Here is a 26,882-nt window from a genome sequence, read left to right on the forward strand (position 1 = left end):
TGGGGTAGCTACATTTGTGTTATGTTAAGTAAGTAGATTTGCTAAACTAGTTTTCTAAACTGGGAAATCTGAGGAAATCTATACTACCCAAGTGCAGCACAAGTGTGCCAAGGCTGGCTCTTAAATGTAGCAGAAGGTTAGACTTCAGTCTGTACGCTGTAGATACAAGCATGTGCCTGTCAGTTTAAAGATGGTCAGATCCAATTGCTTCTACTGGCTCTTGGAGACCTGGCCCATTATATTCCAAAATAAATTATCAACTTGATACCGTTCAGGGTGATACATTCAGTTAACACTATGCCTTCAGAGCCTGTTTCAAAACAAGCTCTCTGGCAATCTGTCTTAACTAATTGTGAGAATTTCTGTTCAATGAGTTTAAGTAACCATGTGATTTCCAATGCACATTAGCTGACTTCCTAACCTTAACTCAGAAATATCAAAGCAATGGCTAGTACCATTTGCCAAAAACTCAAATATGTCCAAGGAGGGCATATTTTGTCAGAGGCACATGAGCACATGACTTCAACCAGCATCTGACCTGGGAACACTGGAAGCTAATACCAGTATATAAAGTTACAAAATCATTCCACTCCTCATCACTGCCTGAAATAAATGATCAGAGCATTTGCCATTTGCCATAAATAAGGGATTTGTTTCAGCTGTTACTCAAAATTAAATCAGCATTAAAATAAACCTAGGTGAAACATGTTACTGAAGGTTATATTTTCTCCTTATCAAAACTTAACAACAAAAAGGGTATCTGTGATCCATGTCTATCATGCTTTTGGGGTGTTTAATAATTTTGAATTCCTGGTATTTGACAGACAGATCTGGAAACAAGAGGAGCATCTCCCTCAGAAATCTCAAATGCCCTACTTTAACCTCTTTGTCTCTTGGATCTCAAACGTTTAGAAACAGAATGGTGGGGCTGCTTGCCACCTTCATGGCAAAACAAGATCCATCATGATTATAAACAAGAGATGCTCCAGAATTACCCTTTCGGGTTACCATTCTTCTCTCCTCACCAGCCCATCACCTCTCGCTGGGTTGCCTTCTTCCCTTTATCTCATGGTCCACTATCCTTTCCTATTAGAGTTCTACTTCTTCAGCCCTTTACCCCTTCCAGCTAACACCTCCCAGCTTCTTACTTCATTTCCCCAATCCACACATCTTCTCCTCATCTGGTCTCACCCATCTCCCTAGCAGCTTGTACTCCTCCCCAATCCCCATACCTTCTTAGTCTGGCTTTTGTCTCCTTCAGTTCCAGACCTGATGAAAGGTCAAGGTCCAAAATGTTAACTATTTATTCCCCTCCGTAGATGCTGCCTGTCTTGCTGAGTTCCTCTAGCATTTTGTGTGTGTTTCATACCATGAATAGCTGCCACTCCTCATTTATAAGCCCAAAACTGTTTCTGAAATACCAAGATTTAAATGCCCATAGACAACATAAACAGTTCCATTATGTTTGAGTACTAGACTTTATATTTTTTTAATCTACACATCAACAAAGGTGACCAAGTAAGGTCCTGGATAACTTTTACTTTGGTGCTGATTTAACCCTGAATAACAAAACAAAACAAATCCCTTCATTCAGAACACAGATAATTTCTGAAGAATGGCAAATCCTCTGCTCATTCAGTTTTAACACTTGTGGGCCCCGCAGTGTGTTTAATGTAGTGTCAGGTGAAAATACTTCAAATCATTTCTTTAGAACTACTAAGGTTGGTGGTCACAGGCCAGGCCTACATTCAGAGTTCAGGAATTATTCCATATCAAGAGTGGAATCTTGTCATGGCAAGCTTTCATGGCAAAAATAAAGAACAATATTCAAATAGTTGAAAAATAAATTTTTGAAACACTTTTCATTCTTATTGAAAAACTAATGCACAACCGTGCTCTGAGAATAAACTCCCTAACTCACCTTCCCATCAATCTGTAAATAACGGATACTATGCATTAATAGCTAGCAGACAGATTTAGGTATGCATATTTTGGGCACTGGTCATATCCCTTGAGAAGTGGTAACAGCCAAGAGTTAGGCAAGGGGTGAGACGTACACTAGGCACATTCTCATTCATCCATGGTCACAAACGCATCTAGCCCAGATTCACTGAAATTGAGACTTTGGAGTAAGGAGTCTACTCTTTGTTGTCTAATCCAATGCACCATCCAGATTCTTTAAAGGAAACTGCTTCAATCTCCCATCCACAAATCTCCTTACAACTAATTACCACTGTAATGTTTGAAGATTTTGTAACTGACACTTACATTATTGGAGCACTCTTGGGAAGACCCATTGCATTGGTAGGTGGTGCAGAGGGCAACGATGGTAGCACAGAGCTGAGGAAAGCCACTGGGTTGTGAACTGGACTAGGGCAGGAGCCACCAGTTGGTGAAGCAACCCGAGGCTGAAAACTTGGAAGTGGTGGAATAGTGGGAGCAGTTTGTCCAACTGCACTTGTTGTTGAATAACTATGTGAGACTGGCAATGACAATTCGTGGGGTGCAACATCATATTGTGATGCTACTGTGTGTGGGAATCCAATATAATTTTCTTTACTATCCACCCTCTCTGTTTTTTGAGATATCATGCTCAATGCAGGCAGAGGAGAATTTGATGGTGAATAACTTCTGACATTTTGAGCAGCAATGAACTGTTTTGGACGTGTATAGTTAAATGCATGGGGCAGAGTGTTGGTTGGTATTGTTGACCTGCTGGCAGAAGGCATCTGTGCAGACTGATGAGAATTGTCAGTGTGAGTATTCATGGTGGATGGAGATGCAGGTGGGAAGGTGGTAGGCAGGGATGATGATTGAGTTGTTGATTGCAGTACGTTCACTTCTTGCTGTTGTTCAAGGAGAACCTGGTTGTGCAGTTGTTGCAACTGGATGGGATCGCTACATATGGAATAAAAAAAAACAATCACGTCAGTAAGTTAATTGCAAATACACATAGCTGCAGTTGATGGAAACATGTATATTAAAGCAAAGCTTTAAGCAATCAAATAAACATATGTGCAGATGTATCGCAAACATTTTATTTCATGTCTGGTTTACCAATAACATAAGGATATTACTGACTGAACATTGTGGATATATTATGTTAGCACAGGAATGTGTGGCAACACTAGTGGGCTACTCCCAGCACATCTTTAGGTTGTGCTAATTGTTGAAGCAAACAGCCGATTTCACTGTATGTTTTGATGTACATGTGATAAACAAATCTGAAACATACTATTTTAAAGATGTACTCAACATCAAATATCCAGTTCTGTTTTGCATTAACTCACTTCATTAATTTACACTTAAACCAATTTGGGACCAGAGTGGGATAAAAGTGATGATGTTGATTGAAAAATCAGTAATGGTCATAAAATAGAGCATTTACTGCCTCATTCCATCAATACTCCGTATCACCCTTAAAAATCTTATACTATTTGGGTCTGTTAAATGTAACTATAAGGTAATAAAACGATAAGATATAGGAGCAGAATTAGGCCATTCGGCCCATCAAGTCTGCCATTTAATCATGGATGATCCATTTTCTCTCTCATCCCCAAACTCCTGCCTTTCCCCGTATCCCTTCATGCTCTGACTAATCAAGAATCTATCAACCTCTGCCTTAAATATACCCAATTACTTGGCCTTCATAGCTGCCTGTGGCAATGAATTCCACAGATTCACAACTCTCTGGCTAAAGAAATTCCTCCTCATCTCTGTTCTAAAAACACGTCCCTCTATTCTGAGGCTGTGTCCGCCGGTCTTAGACTTCCTCACCATAGGAAATGTCCTCTCCACATCCCCTCTCTTGAGACCTTTCAATATTTGATAGGTTTCAATATGGTCACCCCTCATTCTTCTGAATTCCAGTGAGCAGAGGCCCAGAGCCATCAAACACTCCTCATAAAAGAACCCTCTCAATTTCGGAATCATTTTCGTGAACCTCCTTTGAACCTTCCCTAATGTCAGCACATCTTTTCTTAGATATAAGATAATTGCTCTTTCATATGCCCTCTCTTTGGTTTTTGTGTTCCTTTGACTTCGCTTGTTAGCCACGGTAGTGTCATCCTGCGTTCAGAATACTTCTTCCTCTTTGGCATGCATCTATCCTGTGCCTTCAAAATTGCTCCCAGAAATTCCAGCCATTGCTGCTCTGCTGTCATGCCTTCAGTGCTCTTTTCCAAACAATGTTGGCCAGCTCCTCTCTCATGCTTCTGCAATTTCCTTTTACTCCACTGTAATACTGATACATCTGACTTTAGCTTCTCATTTTTAAATTGCAGGGGTGAACTAACACTGGGACCTCTGGTAAATATGAATAAGGAATGATCAGTGATAGAAGGTTTTGATTAATGAGAGTCTGAGAGTCTAGATTAGAGAGAGAAATGATTAGTAAGAGGATTTGAAAGGACAAGGAGTGTGCTGTTCAGGAAGGACTTGTGAAATAATGTAAGGAAAAACTTGCACCAGATATGCCTTGAAACTATGCTTGAGAAGTGGTTTGTACAGATTGAACAAGTAAATGTGAGCAAGGATTGATTGCTCCTAGATCTACCATCAACTGTTTAAAAAATTAGCAAGTAATATTTTGCTTTCCTTTGAACCAGGTTATTTAAGTGATCCAAAAAGAATTACCTAACCAAAATAACATCATAATGTATTTGGCTACTACTTTTTTCAGATGTGTGTTTTATTTGTCTGGCATTTGTAAGCAAATTGGGAAATAGTTCTCTAAAATTTTCATTCATGACAACATTCATAGATTGAACATCCCTAAGCCAAGCCCAAGTATGTAGTTAGAAATCATATGCTTATTATTTCTACCTTTTGGCTTTCCAAGCTCACTGCTCATATAAGTAATTCAGTGAAGAGTGAATGCCAAGAGCCAACCATCATCCAAAGGTAAATAACAACATCTGTTTTATGGAATCAGTGAAGTGTTGCTGCCTCTAATTATGCTACTTGACTGAGTTCAGTAGCAGAAATGCAAATACAGTGGATTCCAGTTAATTGGGACACATTGGCACCAATACATTTTGGCAGCCGTCCCAATTAGCTAAAGTTTCACGGAAGTAGTTAAAAAGGTATAAAAAATACAAACCGTGTAAAAAATTATGTATTTAAATGAAATACAGAACAAACTAGAACACTGCCTATACTACTGTACTACTATAAAACTGCATATTAGTTCCTAATTTGGAGGAATTCATACCTCTATCAAATTTTCCCTCATTCTCTTACCTCCTAGAGTCCTAACCTATTCAACCTTTACCTATAACTCAGTTCCTCAAGTTGCTTGTAAACTTTCACTGTACTCTTTCAATTTTAGTGATATCTCTCCTCTAGAACTGCACACAATACTCCAAATTTGGCCTCATTAACGTCTTAACAACCAACATAAAATCTAAACTCCTGTACTCAATACTCTGATTTATGATTGCCAATGTGTCAAAAACTATCTTTTGGACTCTAACTTCCAGTGATGTCACTTTCAAAGAATGATCCCTTTATTCTACTGCACTCCTCATTGCTCTACTGCTTACTGGTTAAGTCTATCCTGGTTTGTCCTCCCAAAGTGCAAACAGCTCATACTTGTCTGCATCAAGTTCTATCTGCCATTTGTCAGCCCATTTTTTCCAGCTGGTCCAAATTCCACTGCAAGCTTTGACAGCCTTCCTTGCTGTTCACTATGCCTCAAACACGGTGACATCTGCAAATTTGCTGATCCAGTTACCATATTAACATCCAATTCATTAATATATTTGACAAACAACAAAGGACCCAACTCCAGTCCCTGTAGTTCACCATAAGTTATAGGCCACCATTCAGAAAGGCAACTATCTACTACAACTTTCTGGCATCTCTGGCTAAGCCAATCTTGAATCCAATTTAATACTTCATTCTGAATGTCAATTGACTTCTGGACCAGTCTCCCAATGCAGAATTTTGTCAAGGGTCTTGCTAAAGTCAATGAGGACCATGCTTTTTCTTCATCAACCTTCCTGGTAACCTCCTCGAAAAATTCTGTAAGTTTGGTTAGACACAGTCTGCATACACAAAGCCATGTTAACTATCCCTAATCAGACCATCTATCCAAATACTTATATATCCCATCCCTTAGAATACTTTCCAATAAATTACCCATTACTGACATTAGGCTGGCTAACTTATAATTTCCTGGCTTATTCTTAGAGCTTACCATTTTATACAACTACTTCCTGCCCAGATTGGAAAACTTTCTTAATGTTATTGCCCGTGAAACTACATGAACTTTAATACTAAAATAATTAAAGAAGTATAATGTAGAGAATAATAATAATAATAATCAAAGTGGAAAATGCTATGGCCTTAGCAAAATTAATCCTAGTGACAGAATGCAATGCTTAAGCCCAGAAATTTGATTGCTCCCAAATAAACCTGCTTTGCCCTATTAAGTTCATGAATCTCAGGGTAGTATATGGTGACATGCATGTACTTTGATAAATTTTCTTTAAACTTTAAGCCCCACAGACTTTCATCCCAGGGCAAGTTAGACATAGTAGTTGATTACAATTGCTATGAGACTAACAACGAGCATTTTGTGCCTGCAATACGTTATATATGTATCACAATGACTCAGCAATGTGCACCTGCTGATATTCATGCTCTAATTCTGTCAAACTGACAGCTCTCCACCACGTCAGGACATTCAATAGTAGTTGCAAAAACAAATAAGGCAACAGAATAAGTATGCTCCTTACTACATGGAAATACACCTTAATACATTGGCACCATAAGTTCTTACAGACAGAAATTGAAGAGCAGGCTGCAAGAAGTCCCGAATGAAATCACTCCCAGAACTGAATTATCCTATACCTGAAGGTAGTGTTTTGGCCTTTCTGAACAACTAATACATCTCAATGCACAGATCATATAAACACACCAATATAAGAACCAATAGACACAGAGATATACAATCCAGTACCATCGTTTCAAAAGTGCTAAAGTGGTGCACTCCTCTAAACCCATCAGAATTGACTCTCCCAAGCTGATAGTTCTGTTTAAGCACAGGTCATTCAAAGTCTTCATGCCTCAATGAAGTCTCAGGACAACCCATTCCTAAGTCTGACTTCTATAACCCTGGATTAAACAAAATGCAAGACTGGAGGGATGCCAGTCTGGAGCAGAGTGCTGTCTGAACAAGAAGATGATACCTGGGATCACACTGATGTTGTCAGAGTTCCTCTTCTATAACGGTATTGATCAAGAGACACTGATAGCAACTGCATGATCTCAGTCAATCTATTTTGTGTATAAGCACTAGTAAGTTATTAGCTGGTGAAGGGAATTTATCAGGGACACTCTTTCGAAAGGACTCACTGGCCACTTCCAACTCTGTAATCCTGTTTTTACTGGCTTGGCTGAGCAATCTTGATAAATATACCAACACTTAAAGATCTTGATTTAATCCTGGACAACATCAATTCCATCTGATAATTGTTGTTGTTCGTAATACCAAAATATTCAAGAGGGACACAGGACTTTAGATGCTGAAATCTGGAGCAAAACCAAACTACCAGGGGATCTTAGTGAATCATGCAACATCTGTGAAGGAAAAGGAATTGTCAATGTCTTGGGTTGAACATATCCTGATGGAGGATTGATCTCCTCCAGAAGTTTAGTTTTGGTATCAAAATATTCAATCTGTATGCTATCTAAAATGATACTTTAATATACTTCTCAATCAACTTTTTAATTAATTATAACAGATCATTGAGCATAGAACACTACAGCACAGTCTTCAGCCCACGATGTTGTGTTGACCTTTAACCTACACTAAGATCAATCTAAACCTTCTGCCCTTTACATAGCCCTTCATTTTACTTTCCTTCATATAAAAATCGCTAAGTGCAGAGGTTCCAGTACAGGTTTGTGCAGAACATTTCTGGTCACTGACCACCAGGTAGAATATGCTTCATCTACTACCACTATCAACCTCTGTGGGCAAGCCAATTCTGAATCCACACAGTCAAGTTTCCTTGGATCTCATATCTCCTAACTTTCTGAATGAGAAACTTTGTCAAATACCTATCTAAAATCCGTATACGCTATATCTTCTACTCTATCTTCATCAACTTGTTCTGTTACTTCCTCAAATGCTTCAGTCAGACTTGTGAGGTACGAACTGTCACTCACATAGCTGTGCTGACTATCTTTATTCAGCTTATGCTTCTCCAAAGGCTTGTATATCCTGTCTCTAAGAATCTTTTCCAACAGTTTGCCCACCACTGATACAATACTTACTGGTCTATGATACAGAAGATTGGAGGTGGAAAATGCTATTACTTTGTTCTCTGTTAAATTTTCTTAAACAAAGGAATGATATTTGCCACCCTCAAATCTTCTGGTACTACTCCTGTGGCCAGTGAGGATGCAAAGATCATTGCCAAGGGCACAGAAAACTCTTCTATTGCTTTTCTTAGTAACATGGTTATATCCTATCTGGTCCTGGTGACTTTCTATCCTAATATTTTTCAAAAGTTCCAGCATATCGTCTTTCTTAACGTCAACATGTTCCAGCATAAAATATCTACCTATTTTATGCTGTCCTCTCATTCATCAAGGTCCCTCTCACTGAGGCAAAGACTAAGCACCTTCCTTACCTCCTCCAACTCCAAGCACATTTCGTCTTTTATCCCTGATCAGTCCTACACTTTCACTAGTTACCATTCACCTGTTCTTCATACATGTGTATTGTTGGGGCATCAGGACAATTACTCCACTCTGAAATATTGCCATGGAATCTTTAACATCAACTTAGCAATGCAAAAGGAGCCTTGGTTTAATATTTTATTTAAAAGATAGTATTTTTAACTGTAACTGTAATGGAATCATTCAAGATACATACAGTATGCTGAATTCTTTGTTGTGGTATTTAATCATATACAGTAACTTTCTGACTCAGAGCTATTGAACCTTATCCATCTGGCACGCTAGTTCCCCCAAACTCCTCATCCCTTTTGCCATCACATTCTTGATTCACATTCCCTACAGGTGACTTTAATTTACTCCTCTCGGCTGAGTGGTTTTACTCACATTCTCTGAAGTTGCCTATGATTGGATATTCTTAAAGTTTATGGACATGTTTCCTAAATTGTTATGAAGAATTTCTCTACTATCTCTCCATGGTCAGCCCTTTAGTGTTTGGATCATTCCTGTTGATCTGTACCAGTACTATAATGCTTATTTTCTTTTGCGCTAAACCTCAATGCTGCCTTCTGAAGTTTTTCCCATTTGCTGATAATATGGTCACAGAAACATATTGCCCATGTGTTACATGTCAAACCATAGGAACTAAATATTTCAGACCAATTTCAAACAGAGAATTCCTCCAAATTCTCTCAAAACTGATTTAGTATCCCAGTACAATTTTCTCTTTCCTAATTGTTTAGCTTACTATGTCTACCTATGCCACTTCTATTTCATTTGTTTATTGTATATTTATTGTTTTGTTCAATGCACACTAAAATAAGTCTGTACCTTCTTATTTTGAGTATAATTGTTAGAAAGTATGTCCCTTATTTACAGTACTCATTGATTTTATATTAATAACTATAGTAATTCAAGATATGTCTGCTCCTTTTATTAAGTACAGTGTATGTTCAAGCCTTAAAGAATTTTACTGAAAACCTCACGTCATTTCAATGTCTTTCGCTGCAAAAATGTATTCATAATGCCATAAAGTCCTGCACTGTAGGAAATACTTCTTTGCACTATATGAAATAGTTCACACAGTTTCTGAATATTTCTTTATATTTGACTATAAATGTTGCCTTTCTAGGACAAGATTAAAATAGAAGAAAGTACTGCAAATTGCTCTAATAATGCTTATGCTGAAATGCATTAATTCATTTGTCTAGTATGGTAAGAAGCAGATACATTAGTTCAATTATTAAATACATATCCTTCCCTAGCTGATACTATACAGATTCAGAAAAAGTTTGTTAGTTTTCCTAATGACCAGCATTTGCTGGGAATTCTAAGCGTAGCTGTTTTACACATTAAACAAATTTTATTCTTCGCAAATTAACAATAAATATCCTTTGGTTAATTTGTCTACAGTCTAAGCTCAGTGTATAAAATGTATATTAAAACTATGCAAAAGAACAGTAAACTACCATTTTCACAATGAAAGAAAAAAATCATAAGGTGAGTTTTTCTTACAGGCATAAAAATTACTGTTTGAGTTACTGCAATACTCACCATTTCCTTTAACAGCCTCAACAAAGAGTTTTGAGCTGCTCTCAGAAGTGATAGTCAATTATTTCATATTCTGATATTTCGTTAGATGAAAATAGAAACACAAAGACATCCTGAAAGCTGGTAGACCAAAAGATTTCAAACTGGACCTCCACAGCTCCAATGCTGGTTCACTGAATCCTTTACACTGATGTTGGGATGCATGCAGTGTCTTCAAAATAAAAGCATTGACATGTACAGTAGAAGTCCCTAAAAATTCTGTTAGTTCTGTTTGATGAAATCCTTAGACACTATTGCCAAGAGTAAGTACATCTCGGGTAAATCTACAGCAGGACCCATCAGAAACCAGCATTTCCTTGCAAAAAAATCTATTTGCATGATAAAAGTTGTAAGATGTGTACCTTTGATGAAGTACAGGCCGACCTTCACTAATCCAGCACCATTGGGACCTGAGGAGCGCCGGATTAGTGAAAATGCCGAATTATAGAAGGATCACATTAAGCATAATCAGTGCCGGATTATCGAAGGAACCGGATTACAGGTAGTCGGATTAGTGAGGGTCGTCTTGTACTTCCTTTTGCAAGAGCATCCATTATGCTGTTGTTGCAGTGGAATCCCTACAGTTTGAACATTTTGCCTCTTTAATTCATATAAAACGATGAGAACATCACTGGCAAGTACTTACTGTGCTGCTTTTCGTGCCTTTAAAAGATTACTGTGAACTATGTTTTTGAACTACAGCATAATGAAGGAAGACTCACAGTGCTGTAGGTAGGACTTTCTTGGATTTAAACTCATTATGAAGGTATGTTCAGGAAAGTTTGCTTGATCAATATATAGAGGTCTTATCTGAAGAAAATGGAATACTGAATCTCCTCTGAGGGAACGAGATAGGGCTGGTGGCAGATGTATGTGTAGGGGAACATTTTGGATCCAGTGATCATACACTCAGTGGCCACTCTATTAGGTACCTCCTATACCTAAAACAGTGGACAACTGAATGCATGTTCATGGTCTTCTGCATCTGTAGTTCATTAACTTCAAAGTTCAATGTATTCAGCATTCAGAGATGTTCTTCTGCAAACCACTGTTGTAACGTGTGGCTATTTGAGTTACTGCTCAGACTATCAGCTTGAACCAGTCAGCCATTCTCTTCTGACCTCTCTCCTTAACAAGATGTTTTCACCCACAGAACAGCCGCTCACGAGATATCTTTTCTTTTTTGCACCATTCTCTGTAAACTCTAGACCAGGGATTCCCAACCTGTCACTCCTCGATTAATGGTAAAGGTCCATGGCATAAATAAAGGTTGGGAACCCTTGCTCTAGATTCTAGGTTTCCAATCCTTTTTTATGACCAATACGATTAATTAAGGGGTTTGTAGACCCCAGGATGGAGAACCCTGGTCTAGAGACCATTGCCTGTGAAAATCCCAGATAAGCTTGATGACCTACTGCTTATCAGGGGAAGTGAAGAGGTGATAGACAGGAGCTACAGGGAGGTAGTCATCCCTAGGCTACAGGGGTCAGAAAACTGGGTCACTGTCAAGAGAGGGAAGGGAAATGCTTGGATAGTGGAGAGCACACCTGTGGCTGTCCCCCTCAGCAACATATATCTTGTTCTGGATGCCGTTGAGGGGGATGACCTGACAGGGGATGCCCACGGTGACCAGGTCTCTGGCACTGAGCCTGGAGCTGTTGTGCAGGAGAGAAGGAGGGAGAAGAGAAATGCGGTAGTCATAGGGGATTCCATAGTCAGGGGAACAGACAGGGGATTCTGTGAGCCTGACAGAGATACCTGCATGGTGTGTTGCCTCCCAGGTGCCAGGGTACAGGATGTCTCGGATCGGGTCCTGAATATTCTAAAGGGGGAGGGTGAGCAGCCAGTTGTCTTGGTACATGTTGGTACCAATGACATAGATAGGACAAAGGAGGAGGTCCTGAAGAGAGATTTCCAGGAGTTAGGAAGGGAGCTGAGAAGCAGGACCTCCATGGTAGTAATCTCAGGATTGCTACCTGTGCCACGTGCTAGAGAGGGCAAGAATAGTCGGATCAGGCAGATGAATGCGTGGCTGAGAGACTGGTGTAGGGGGCAGGGCTTCAGATTCTTGGATAATTGGGATCTCTTCTGGGGGAAGTATGACCATTTCAAAAAGGACAGGTTACACCTGAACCCGAAGGGGACCAATATCCTGGCGGGAAAGTTTAATAGAGCTGTTAGGGAGGGTTTAAAATAATTTGGCAGGGGGATGAGAACTGGAATGATAGAGCGGAGGAAGGGGAAAACAGAAATAAATCTACGATAGTAAGCAGTAAAGATGTCAGGAAAGACAGGCAGGTGATGGGGCAAATTTGTAGTCATTGTGATGAGTTGCAGTACAATAAAGTTGCAATGAAATCAAAGCAAAAAGTATCAAATACTGGTCTTAAGGTGTTGTACTTAAATGCATGTAGCATAAGGAATAAGGTGGATGATCTTGTTGTACAGCTACAGATTGGCAGGTATGATATTGTGGCCATCACTGAGACGTGGCTAAAGGATGCATGTCTCTGGGAGCTGAACATCCAAGGATACACGGTGTATCGGAAGGACAGGAAGGTAGGCAGAGGGGGAGGCGTGGCTTTATTGGTAAGAAATGACATTAAATCATTAGAAAGAGGTGATATAGGATTGGAAGGTGCAGAATCTTTATGGGTTGAGCTAAGAAATAGCAGGGGTAAAAGGACCCTGATGGCAGTTATTTATAGGCCTCCAAACAGCTGCAGGGATGTGGACTACAAATTAAAACTGGAAATAGAAAAGGCTTGACAGAAGGGCAGTGTTATGATAATTGTGGGGGATTTTAACATGCGAGTAGATTGGGAAAATCAGGTCAGCACTGGATCTCGAGAGAGAATTTGTAGAATGTTTGCGAGATGGCTTTTTAGAACAGCTTGTTGTTGAGCCCACTAGGGGATCGGCTGTACTGGATTGGGTATTGTGTAATGAACTGGAGGTGATTAGAGAGATTGAGCTGAAGGAACCCTTAGGAGGCAGTGATCATAACATGATTGAGTTCACTGTGAAATTAGAAAAAGAGAAGCCGAAATCTGATGTGTCGGTATTTCAGTGGAGTAAAGGAAATTACAGTGGCATGAGAGAGGAACTGGCCAAAGTTGACTGGAAAGGGACGCTGGCGGGAAAAACAGCAGAGCAGCAGTGGCTGGAGTTTATGTGAGAAATGAGGAATGTGCAAGATAGGTATATTCCAAAAAAGAAGAAATTTTCGAGTGGAAAAAGGATGCAACCATGGTTGACAAGAGAAGTCAAAGCCAAAGTTAAAGCAAAGGAGAGGGCATACAAGGAAGCAAAAATTAGTGGGAAGACAGAGGATTGGGAAGTTTTTAAAACCTTACAAAAGGAAACCAAGAAGGTCATTAAGAGAGAAAAGATTAACTATGAAAGGAACTAGCGAATAATATCAAAGAGGATACTAAAAGCTTTTTCAAGTATATAAAGAGTAAACGACAGGTGAGAGTAGATATAGGACCGATAGAAAATGATGCTGGAGGAAATTACCAGTAGGCTAGACAAAGGAGATGCAGTGGATGTTGTATATTTGGATTTTCAGAAGACCTTTGACAAGGTGCCACACATGAGGCTACTTAACAAGATAAGAGCCCATGGAATTACGGGAAAGTTACATACGTGGATAGAGCGTTGGCTGATTGGCTAGAAACAGAGAGTGGGAATAAAGGGATCTATTCTGGTTGGCTGCCGGTTACCAGTGGTGTTCCACAGGGATCAGTGTTGGGGCCGCTTCTTTTTACATTGTACATCAACGATTTGGCTTATGGAATAGATGGCTTTGTGGCTAAGTTTGCTGACGATACGAAGATAGGTGGAGGGGCTGGTAGTGCTGAGGAAATGGAGAGTCTGCAGAGAGACTTGGATAGATTGGAAGAATGGGCAGAGAAGTGGCAAATGAAGTACAATGTTGGAAAGTGTATGGTTATGCACTTTGGCAGAAAAAATAAACGGGCAGACTATTATTGAAATGGAGAAAGAATTCAAAGTTCTGAGATGCAACGGGACTTGGGAGTCCTCGTACAGGATTCCCTTAAAGTTAACCTCCAGGTTGAGTCAGTAGTGAAGAAGGCGAATGCAATGTTGGCATTCATTTCTAGAGGAATAGAGTATAGGAGCAGGGATGTGATGTTGAGGCTGTGTAAGGCACTGGTGAGACCTCACTTGGAGTACTGTGGACAGTTTTGGTCTCCTTATTTAAGAAAGGATGTGCTGACATTGGAGAGGGTACAGAGAAGATTCACTAGAATGATTCCTGGAATGAGAGGGTTAACATATGAGGAACATTTGTCCGCTCTTGGACTGTATTCCTTGGAGTTTAGAAGAATGAAGGGAGACCTCATCGAAACATTTCGAATGTTAAAAGGCATGGACAGTGTGGATGTGGCAAAGTTGTTTCCCATGATGGGAGAGTCTAGTACGAGAGGACACGACTTAAGGATTGAAGGGCGCCCTTTCAGAACAGAAATGTAAAGAAATTTTTTTAGTCAGAGGGTGGTGAATCCATGGAATTTGTTGCCACGGGCGGCAGTGGATGCCAAGTCATTGAGTGTATTTAAGCAGATATTGATAGGTATCTGAGTAGACAGGGCATCAAAGGTTATGGTGAGAAGGCGGGGAACTGGGACTAAATGGGAGACTGGATCAGCTCATGATAAAATGGCGGAGCAGACTCGATGGGCCGAATGGCCTACTTTTGCTCCTTTGTCTTATGGTCTTATAATCAGCAGTTTTTTGAGATACTCAAACCACTCCATCTGGCACCAACAATCATTCCATGGTCAAAGTCACTTTGAACACATTTCTTTCTCATTCTGATGTTTGGTCTGAACAACAACTGAACCTCTTGTCCATGTCTACTTGCTTTTATGTATTGAGTAGCTGCAACATGATTGGCTGACTAGATATTTGTATTAACAAGCAGATGTACCATATACCTAATAAAAAGGCCACTGCATGTAATTCCTTTAGTTTCAAGATAATTATGGTGAAGGATAGGATTGGCCCTTGCATTGAGATTCTAATTTAGATAAGGGCCAATTGTGATTGTATCATAAAGGATCTGGCAGGTGTGTATTGGGATAAGTTGTTTTCTGACAAAGGGAAGCTTGGTAAGTGGGAAGAGGCCTTCAAAAGTGAAATTTTGAGAATACAGACTGTGTACATTTTTATCAGAATAAAAAGCGAGGCTAACATGTTTAGATAACCTTGCTTTTCAAAGGATATTGAGGTCCTGGTCAAGAAGAAGAATGAGGTGCAAAGCAGGTACAGGCATCAAGGAACAAATGAGGTGCTTGAGGAGTGTAAGAAATGCAAGAGAACACTGAATAAGGAAATCGGGAAGGCTAAAAGAAGGCATGAGGTTGCTCTGGTAGACAAAGTGAAGGAAAATCACAGGGGTTTCTACAGATATATTAGGAGCAAAAGGATGGCAAAGGATAAAATTGGTCCTCTTGAAGATCAGTGTGCTCATTTACGAGTAGACTAGTTTTTGCTGTATGGTAGTCTTTCTTTGAATGTTCATGATCGTATCATGAATCTGCATAAAGAAATATGTACTCAATTATGTTGAATTCTTGTGTTAATTACATTAAATTTATAACCCTATTCTTTGTGCTTTTCAAATTATTCCTTGTGCTTTTCCTTCAACAATGAGGTTCCTGAACCAATGTGGATAAGCTTCACTGACCCCGACATTGAACTAATTGCATAACCTATGGACTGACTTTCATGTTCTCAGTATTAATTGTTTGTTTGTTTATTTGTTTGATTATTTATTAATTTTATTTGTTTTTCATACATTTGCATAGCTTGTCTTCTTCTGCACATTGGTTGTTTGTCAATCTTTGTATGTAGTTTTTCACTAATTCTATTGTATTTTTTGTTCAACTGTGAATGCTTGCAAGAAAATGAATCTCAGGGTAGCATATAGTGACATATACGTACTTTGATAATAAATTTACTTTGAACTTCATAACTTTAACAGATTATTAACTTTTATCCTTCTCTATTCTGAACATAGTAATTTCAGTTTAAAGGAAATTTCCATTTATAATGAGGGCCTGTCTCCTCAGCAAGTGCAAATTACTAAAAATCATAAATTTATTATAATAATCAGTCTATAAATAAAAAGATAGTTCAAAGATTTTGTACAAAGTCTTGCATGTGCTATATTAGCAAGTACTGTATGTCAATTCATTTACATTGAATGGCTTACTAACTCCCATGAAAATGCAAAGAAAATGTATTAACTGGGGTTCTCATGATCCAGAAGTTCCTGTAGAAACTTTCCTGTAAACACTGTTCTCCAATGGAAGTCAGTGCTGGTGAAATAATACAACCCTGAGATTCATTTTCTTGTGGGTATACATGGCAAATCCAAGAAACACAACAGAATCATGAAAGACTATACCCAACAGGGCAGTCAAAGAACCAACAACAAAAGACAACAAACTGCAAATACAAAAGAGAAAATGAATAATACTAGGAAATAAATATCATGAACATGAGCTGAAGAGTCCTTGAAAGTAAGTCCATAGGTTGTTGGAACAGTTCAGTGATGGGGCGAGTGAAGTTGAGTGGTTATCCTCTCTGGTTCCATCCTGGTGTTGAGGGATAATATCCATTCTTGAGCCTGGTGGTGGGGGCCCTGAATCTCCTTTACCTTCTTCCTGATGGCAGCAGTGAGAAGAGAGCATGACCTGGATGGTGGAGATCCTTGATGATGGATGCTGTTTTCCTGTGACTGCACCTTGTGTAGATGTGCCAGTGGTGAGGAGGGCTTTATCCATGATGGACTGGGCTATATCCACTACATTTTGTAGAATTTTCTACTCAAGCGCATGGGTGTTTCCATTAGTGATGCAAAAAGTCAATATACTCTCCACCACACATCAATAGAAGCTTGTCAAAGTTCTAGATGTCATGCTGATTCTTCAAAAACATCTATGGAAGTAGAAGCACAGCCATTAATTGTACTAAAGTGCTAAGCCCAGGATAGATCCTCTGAGATGATTACACTGAGGAATTAAAGTTGCTGACCCTCTACACGTCGGATGAGGACTGGCTCGTGGACGTTCAGTTTCCTCCTGCTGAAGTCAATAATCAGCTCCATGGTCTTATGAAACACTGAGTGAAAGGTTGTTGTTGTGGCACCACTCAGCCAGATTTTCAATCTCTCTCCTATATGCTGGTTCATCACCATCTTTGATTCAGCTGACGAGAGATTGTGGAGGAAATATTTTTGCCAATTCCAACTGACTGGGATCTGCAAGTGAGGAAACTGAGGATCTAATTACACAAGGAGTTATTGAGGCCAATGCCTTCAAGCTTATTGATTAGTTTTGAGGGGATGATAGTTTTGAATGCTGAGCTGTAGTCAATGAAGAGCATCCTGTTGTATGCAGCTTCACTGTTCAGATGTTCCAGGGTTGAGTGAAGAGCCAATGAAATGGCATCTGCTGTGGCCTTGTTGTGACAGAAGGCAAAGTTGAGTGGATCCAAGTATCTTCTCAAGCAGGAGTTGTTATGTTTCATCACCAACCTCTCAAGGAACTTCATCACAGTAGATGTTCAATAAGTGCTACTAGATGACAGTCATTGAGGCAGGTTATCACTTTCTTAGGCACAAAGCCTGCATGAAGCGTGTGGGTACTTCAGACTGTTGATGCAAGAGGCTAAAGATATCGATGACTACTCCACCCAGTTGATCAGAACAGAGCTTAATAGAGCAAGCATACTAAAAACACATTTATTTTTGATTTCACTTCTTTCACAATGCACTGTGTACCATACAACTATATTTTCTTTTTCTGTATCTGGTCAGTATCTGCACTGCTGAGACTAGAAGCTCATCACATGAGCAATTAGAGCTCTATTGTGCAGCATTTTAAGGAGACACAAAGGACACATAAATCATAACAACAAGTTTAAACAGGATCAGTAGGTAATTAATTAACTGTTGTACTTGTTACCTTTATATAGTCATATCGAATTGTGCAGGGTAAACAGAGAACATAAGTCTGCATCACCTAACACAGCCATGTACTAACTCCTACAAAGGACATTACATTTTGATGCACACTCTAACGTAATGGAATCTGAAAAATAAGTCTTAAAAGGCTAAGTTTTACACTTGGTATCACTTCCTCTTCCAACTCAAAGTGCTGTTAGTTCATGTGCTGCCTCAGGAGAAAAACTAGACTGACAATGTAGTGAATTGAAATGAAGATACCCTTCAACAGTTTTATCTTTTTTTAAAATCCTAACAATGAATTCTGTACCTGAAACATTAACTATAATATTAATTATTTTTCTTTTCACTGATGCTGCCAGACTCGTTAAATGTTTCTTATGTTTTGTTTTTATATAGAAACATAGAAAACCTACAGCACAATACAGGCCCTTTGGCCCACAATGCTGTGCTAAACATGTACTTACTTTAGAAATTACCTAGGGTTACCCATAGTCCTCTATTTTTCTAAGCTCCATGTACTATCTAGGAGCCTCTAAAAGACCCTATGTTATCCACCTCCACCACAGTCGCCGGCAGCCCATTCCATGCACTTACCACACTCTGTGTAAAAAACTTATCCCTGACATGCCCTTTGTACTTACTTCCAAGCACGTTAAAACTGTGCCCTCTCATGTTAGCCATTTTAGCCCAGGGAAAAGATCTCTGACTATCCACATGATCAATGCCTCTCATCATCTTATACACCTCTATCAGGTCACCTCTCATCTTCTGTCACTCCAAAGAGAAAAGGGCAAGTTCACTCAACCTATTCCCATAAGGCATGCTCCCCAATCCAGGGAGCATCGTTGTAAATCTCCTCTGCACCCTTTCTATAGTTTCCACGTCCTTCCTGTTAGTGAGGTGACTAGAACTCAGCACGGTACTCCTAGTGGGGTCTTACCAGGGTCCTTTACAGCTATAACATTACCTCTCGGCTCTTGAACTCAATCCCATGGTTGATGAAGTCCAATGCACCGTATGCCTTCTTAAACACACAGTCAATCTGCGCAGCAGCTTTGAGTGCCTATGTGGACATGGACCCTAAGATCCCTCTGATCCTCCACGCTGCCAAGAATCTTACCATTAATCCTATATTCTGCCATCATATTTGACCTACCAAAATGAACCACCTCACACTTATCTAGGTTGAACTCCATCTGTTACTTCTCAGCCCAGTTTTGCAGCCTATCGATGTCCCGCTGTAACCTCTGACAGCCCTCCACACTATCCACAACACCCCCAACCTTTGTGTCATCAGCAAATTTACAAACTCATCCTTTCACTTCCTCATCCAGGTCATTTATAAAAATCACGAAGAGAAGGGGTGCCAGAACAGATCTCTGAAGCATACCACTGGTCACCAACCTCCGTACAGAATATGACCTGTCTGCAACCATTCTTTGCCTTCTGTTGGAAAGCTAATTCTGGATCTACAAAGCAAGGTTCCCTTGGATCCCATGTCTCCTTACTTTCTCAATAAGCCTTGCATGGGATACCTTATCAAATGCCTTGCTGAAATCCATATACACTACATCTACTGCTCTACCTTCACCAATGTGTTTAGTCACATCCTCAAAAATTTCAATCAGGCTCGTAAGGCATGACCTGCCTTTGACAAAGCCGTGCTAACTATTCCTAATCATATTATGTCTCTCCAAATGCTCATAAATCCTACCTCTCGGGATCCTCTCCATCAACTTACCAACCACTGAAGTAAGACTCACTGGTCTATAATTTCTTGGGCTCTCTCTACTCACTTTCTTGAATAAGGGAACAACATCTGCAACCTTCCAATCCTCCGGAACCTCTCCCATCCCCATTGATGATGGAAAGATCATTGCCAGAGGCTCAGCAATCTCCTCCCTTGCCTCCCACAGTAGCCTGGGGTATTTCTCTTCCAGTCCTGGTGACTTATCTAACTTGATGCTTTTCGAAAGCTCCAGCACATCCTCTTTCTTAATGTCTATATGCTCAAGCTTTTCAAATCCACTGTAAGTCATCCCTACAATTGCCAAGGTGTTTTTCCTAGTGAATACTGAAGCAAGGTATTCATTAAGTACCTTCGCTATCTCCCCCGGTTCCATACACACTTTTCCACCGTCACACTTGATTGGTCCTATTCTCTCACACCTTATCCTCTTGATTTTCACATACTTGTAGGATGCCTTGGGGTTTTCCTTAATCCTGCTCGCCAAGGCCTTCTCATGGTCCCTTCTGGCTCTCCTAAATTCATTCTTAAGCTCTTTCCTGCTAGCCTTATAATTTTCTAGGTCTCTATCATTACCTAGTTTTTTGTACTTTTCGTAAACTTTGCTTTTCTCCTTGACTAGATTTTCAACAGTCTTTGTACATCACAGTTCCTGTACCCTACCATCCTTTCCCCGTCTCATTGGAACGTTCCTATGCAGAACACCACGCAAATATCCCCGGAACATTTGCCACATTTCTGGCGTACATTTCCCGAAGAACATCTGTTCCCAATTTATGCTTCCAAGTTCCTGCCTGATAGCTTCATATTTCCCCTTACTCCAATTAAACACTTTCCTAACTTGTCTATTCCTATCCATATCCAATGCTATGGTAAAGGAGATAGAATTGTGATCACCATCTCCAAAATGCTCTCCCACTGAGAGACCTGACACCTGACCAGGTTAATTTCCCAATACCAGATCAAGCACAGCCTTTCCTCTTGTAGGCTTATCTTCATATTGTTTCAGGAAACCTTCTTGAACACACCTAACAAACTCCACCCCATCTAAACCCCTCACTCTAGGGAGATATCAATCAATATCGGGGAAATTAAAGTCTCGCACCAGAATAACCCTGTTATTATTGCATCTTTTCAGAATCTGTCTCCCTATCTGTTCCTCAATGTCCCTGTTACTATTGGGTGGTTTATAAAAGCACCCAGTAGAGCTATTGACCCTTTCCTTTGCCTAACTTCCACCCACAGAGATTCAGTAGGCAATCCCCCCATGACTTCCTCCTTTTTTGCAGCCGTGACACTATTTTTGATCAGCAGTGCCACGCCCCCACCTCTTTTGCCTCCTTTCCTGTCCTCTCCGAAACATCTGAAGCCTGGCAGTATAAATAGCCATTCCTGCCCCTGCACCATCGAAGTCTCTGTAATGGCCACAATATCATAGCTCCAAGTATTGATTCATGCTCTCAGCTCATCCACTTGGTTCATGATACTCCTTGCATTAAAATAGACACATCTCAAACCATCAGTCTGAGCATATCCCTTCTCTATCACCTGCCTATCCTCCCTCTCACACTGTCTACAAGCTTTCTCGATTTGTGAGCCAACCGCTCGTTCCTCTGTCTCTTCATTTCAGTTCCCATCCCCCAGCGATTCTAGTTTAAACTCTCCCTAATAGCATTAGTAAACCTCCTTGCCAGGATATTTGGCCCCCCTCAGATTCAAATGCAAACTGTCTTTTTTGTACAAGTCATGCCTGCCCTAAAAGAGGTCCCAATGATCCAGAAATCTGAAACCTTGCCCCCGCTCCAATCCCTCAGCCACGCATTTATCCTCCACCTCACTCTATTCCTATACTCACTGTCGCGTGACACAGGCAGTAATCCTGTGATTACTTCCTTTGAGGTCCTGCTTCTCAACTTCCTTCCTAACTCCCTGTAGTCAGTTTTCAAAACCTCCTCCCTTTTTCTACCTACGTTGTTGGTACCAATATGTACCACGACCTCTGGCTGTTCACCTTTCCACTTCAGGATATCGTGGACGCAATCAGAAACATCCCAGACCCTGGCACCTGCGAGGCAAACTACCATCCCTGTTACTTTCCTGCATCCACAGACTCACCTGTCTGACCCCCTAACTATAGAGTTACCTATCACTGCTGCCATCCTCTTTCTTTCCCTTCTGAGCTACAGGGCCAGACTCTGTGCCAGAGGTGCTGCCACTGTTACTTCCCCAAAACAGTACCCAAACAGGAGTACTTATTGTTAAGGGGGACAGCTACTGGGGTACTCTCTAGTACCTGACTCTTGCCCTTCCCTCTCCTGACTGTTACCCACTTATCTGTCTCCTGAGGCCCCAGTGTGACTGCTTGCCTATAGCTCCTCTCTATTACCTCCTCACTCTCCCTGACCAGATGAAGGTCATCGAGCTGCATCTCCAGTTCCCTAACCCAGTCCCTAAGGAGCTGCAGCTCGACGCACCTGGCGCAGATGTGGCCACCCGGGAGGCTGGGAATCTCCCGGACATACCACATCTGACACCCAGTACAGAACACTGGCCTCATAGACATATTTCCTATTCCTATTCTTCACAAGTAACTTACCTTGCCTCGACCCGCTATCACTGAAGCCCGTTGAGCCAAAGCCCTCCTACTCTGACTCCCTCTACTCTGTAGCTTGCTCTATAAAGCTGTCTTCTTTTTAACCTCTTCCCGCTGGTCTAACTCACTGACGTCCATGCGCCTGCGCAGTCGTTCCTCCATCAAACTGCCGGAGAAAAAATGATCTCCTTTTAAACTCTTCTCGCCAGTCTAACTTGCTGGCGTCTATGTGTCTGCGCAATCATTCCTCTTTAATAATAATAAAGTTGATTTACTTTAATAATTTTGTATGTTTTAATGGGGTCACCACTCATCCTTCTAAGCTCAAACGAATACAATCTTAGTCTTCTGAATTTCTCCTGCCATCCTCAGAATCTGTTTAGTTTATCTTCACTTCACTCCCTCTATTGTAAATAATTGCTTGCTTAACTAAGAGACCACAACTCTGAACAACACTCTAGGAGCAATCTTATTGCGGTCCTATACAGCCACAGTAAGACTTCCTTACTTCTATAATCAAATCCCCTTGATATAAAGAATACCATCTCAGTGGCTTTCCTAATCAGTTGCTGCACCTGCAATCTGGCCTTAATTGATTTGTACTCGGGTCACAAGAGTACAATCCAATCTTTCACTATTTACCTAAACTCTGCTTCCCAGTTATGTTCAGCATAGTGAATAACATCATACTGTTATTCCATATAACATTGTGTTCCATATACTCCACTCACTCAATTTACCTTCCTCTCCAATTTACCTAAGCCTCTTTACATCCCTGTCCATACTCATCATCCCATAAATAAACTTATGAATACAACTTTTCAATTACTTAGCCTAACTGTTGAAGTAGGTGGGCTCAAAACACCAATCACTGCAAGTTGAACAATTCAGCACAGATACAGGCTCTTCAGCCCAATGATTCCATGTTGACCAATCACCCATTAGTCTGCTATCCTGCATGAAAACAAGTGCCACATACCAACCATCAAACACCCTGATATACTAATTGCATATTTTCCTCACACTTCAGTTCCATCAATCCTTCCCATTGATTTTTCTGCCACATACTTAATCTGTCAACCAGCATTTCTTTGGCACATGGGAAGAAATCATAGCACTAGGAAAAACCTACACAGTCACAGAATGCTAAAGTTCCAGACATTCCGCAGCTAAGGTCAGAATCAAATCTGAGTACTGGAGTGTCAACCATTGCACCACCCTGTCAGCCTGTCTACTAACCTTAAAAGAATCTTTCTATCTGTTTAATAACAACTTCTCCAACCACTTTGGTATATTACCCTCAACTTCACTTTACTGAAAGCCTTCTGAAATTCCAAATACACCACATCCAGTGAACATCTTGTATCTATTCTAGAGTCAGAGTGGCATTCACCAAGGAAACAGGTCCTTTAAAAAAACTCATCCATGCTGACCAAAGTGCACATCTGAGCTACTCTCATTTACCTAGATTAGCTCATATTATTCTCAATATTCCCTATCCATGCACTTATCCGTATATCTTTTAAGTAAGACCATAAGATATAGGAGCAGAATTAGGCCATTTACTCTGTCATTTCATGACGGCTGATCCAATTTTCCTCTCAGCCCCAGTCTCCTGCCTTCTCCCCATATCACTTCATGCCCTGACCCATCAAGAAGCTATCATACGCTGCCTTAAATATACATAAAGACTTGGCCTCCATGGCTGCTTGTAGAAAAGAATTCCATAGATTCACCACTCTCTGGCTAAAGAAATTCTTCTTCATCTCAATTCTAAAAGGACACCCCTCTACTCTGAGGCTGTGTCCTCTGGTCTTAGACTCTCCTACCATAGGAAATATCCTCTCCACATCTACCCTATCAAGGCCTTTCACCATTCAAAAGGTTTCAAATAATGCAATTGTACCTAGCTCTACAGCAGCTTGTTCCATATATCTACCACACTCTATGTTGAAACAAATGCACCCATGTCCCCTCCCCTGTAAATCTTTCCCCTCTCACCTTAAAGCCATGCCCTCAAATGAAAAAGGTAACCATCCACCTGATCTATGCTTCTCAAGATTTTATAAATCTCTAAGGCCACACTTTAGCCTCTTCACTCCAGGATTTACAGTCCAAGCCTATCAAATCTTTTCTTACAATATGAACCTTCAAATCTCCACAACATCCTTATGAATCTTTTCTGTATACTTTCAAGCCTAATCACATCCTTCTATTGCACGGCAACCAGAACTGTATACAATACTCACACAAGTATGATCTTACCAACGCCTTGTACAGCTGTAACCTGATGTTGCCAACTCTTGTATTCAATGCCCTATCAAGTCCTCAAGGAATTCCAGCAGATTAATTCAATATCATTTACTTTTCAGAAATCTGTGTGAACTGCGCTCAATCAAATTACTCTTTTCTTTACAGATTCTAACATTTTCCCACCTGGGAAGTACTGGCATTTCATTTGCTACTCTCCACCTCACAGAAAGAGAATCTATACAACTCTGGAAGGTGACAACCAGAGTATCTACTCTAAGGCCACTCCCTTCAAAACCTTTGAAAGTAGACTACAAATCTATGGCATGTATCAGTTTTCAAGCTTACCAATTTCTCTAGCCATATGTGTTAATCAATAGTAGTTCCTATTGTCCATGTCCCCTCTCTTCACACTTAAGAACAGGTGAGTCAACCTCTCTAAGGATGTTATCAATCAAGTTCATGGTCATGCCAATGTAGCATAGTGACTCTAGTCACTGATTCAGCTTCAAATTGATAAGGTCAAGCTGCTGTAACTGGAGCTATTTCTTTCACCTATGGTTGTCTGGATCTCTGGAAGCATCCATGATTTCAGACACAATGCAGGAAGTGCACTCCAAGCTTCCTTCAATAAGGAAATCAAAAGTGAGGATCAAATGTATATACGTATAACCTGTTTAGCACACCTAGGGAGCTCCTTGCTATTACACTCTGGATGAGACCATGCGTGTCTTGCAACTGCTACTGCAATCTGATAGAGCATTATTGATATCACCCTTAACTGAATCCAGGTGTCTGCCACTCACAAGCTCAGTAAATATGACCCAGAATAGAATACCACCATCCCCCCAGTGCAGTTAAGGCCACACAATAGCACTATTGTTACTTGAAGTATGACAGAGGGACAGAGGAAGAGCAAAGATCCCAGTTCACCAACTGAAGATGTTAAATTCAAATCCAACAATCCCAGAATGGTCACATTGTGAAAGGAGACCTTTTGGTCCATCAAATCCATTCCTCTCTATGTAAGCAGAATCCCACTAGTTTCATTCCGTACCTTCTCCCCAAAGCCAAATTATTTCCATTCAGATAATTATTTAGCTTTCTGTAAATGCTACATTTGAATTTGTCCTTACTATCCAGGGATTAAATTATAGATCCTTAAATTTATCTTCATGAAGCTTTTGGTTGTTTTGTCCCTCACTTTCATCTTACACCCTCCAGTTTGTTAACAGACATACAGTTTGGAAACATGCACATTGGCCTAACAACCATGTGCTGACTAGCAAACACCATTTATAAATCTATACTAACCCTATTTAATTTCCCACTTTCACAGCAAGTCCCCAAAATCCTATTACTCATGTACATACCAAGGGATAATTACAGAGTGCCATTAACCTATCAACCTTTGATTAGGATGTAGAGTTGAGTTTTCTTTTGTATTTTCCTTGTGGTTGAACTTTCTTATGCTTGCTTATAATTTTTATATAATCACCTATATATGTATAATTGTTCAGTAAATTTTCTAATAACTGTGATATGGCTGATTCTGTATTTTCCAGAAGCTTCTCATTTTTCTGCAGCAGGTGTCAAGCCACTTGAATGTAGCTATTTTATCGGTTGATTGTTATCAATGGAATGTGCTTTTATCTCAAGTCTAAGATGACCATGACTCCCTTTTGTCCGTCTTTTTTTTCTTTGCTCATCCTTTGATCTTGTATCAAATGGCCGTATCCAACAAGCATTAAGTATCATTCTTGACTTCCGAAGAACCTTGAGATCAATATCACCTATTTATCCCTACTTATCTTTAAGATGTGGCAGGAAATGAGAGTACCTGCAGGAAATCCACACAGTTACAGGGAATATGTGCAAACTCCAGACAGACAACAGTGGAGTTCATGGTTGAACATGGGTGGCTGAATATGGCTGGCTGCAGCTCTTCACACTTTAGCCAATGTGAATGGTTTTTTTCTATCTACTGTATCTGCATCCTTCACTATTTTAAA

General features: G+C 40.3%; 1 protein-coding gene across 5 annotated transcripts in view; it reads right to left on the reverse strand.

Moving 5' to 3' along the window:
* The window catches only part of mypn (myopalladin), a 285,202-nt gene that overhangs the window by 50,613 nt on the left and 207,707 nt on the right, over positions 1-26,882 (reverse strand). For 4 of the 5 annotated variants that reach the window (XM_072239158.1, XM_072239157.1, XM_072239156.1 and 1 more), the window contains one exon: positions 2,269-2,898. In XM_072239158.1, coding sequence (XP_072095259.1) covers positions 2,269-2,898 — 630 coding nt within the window. The remainder of the gene's footprint in view (positions 1-2,268; positions 2,899-26,882) is intronic. The other variant, XM_072239159.1, reaches the window with a different exon arrangement.

This window comes from Mobula birostris, chromosome 21 (genome assembly GCF_030028105.1).
Source record: "Mobula birostris isolate sMobBir1 chromosome 21, sMobBir1.hap1, whole genome shotgun sequence".
NCBI lineage: Eukaryota > Metazoa > Chordata > Chondrichthyes > Myliobatiformes > Myliobatidae > Mobula > Mobula birostris.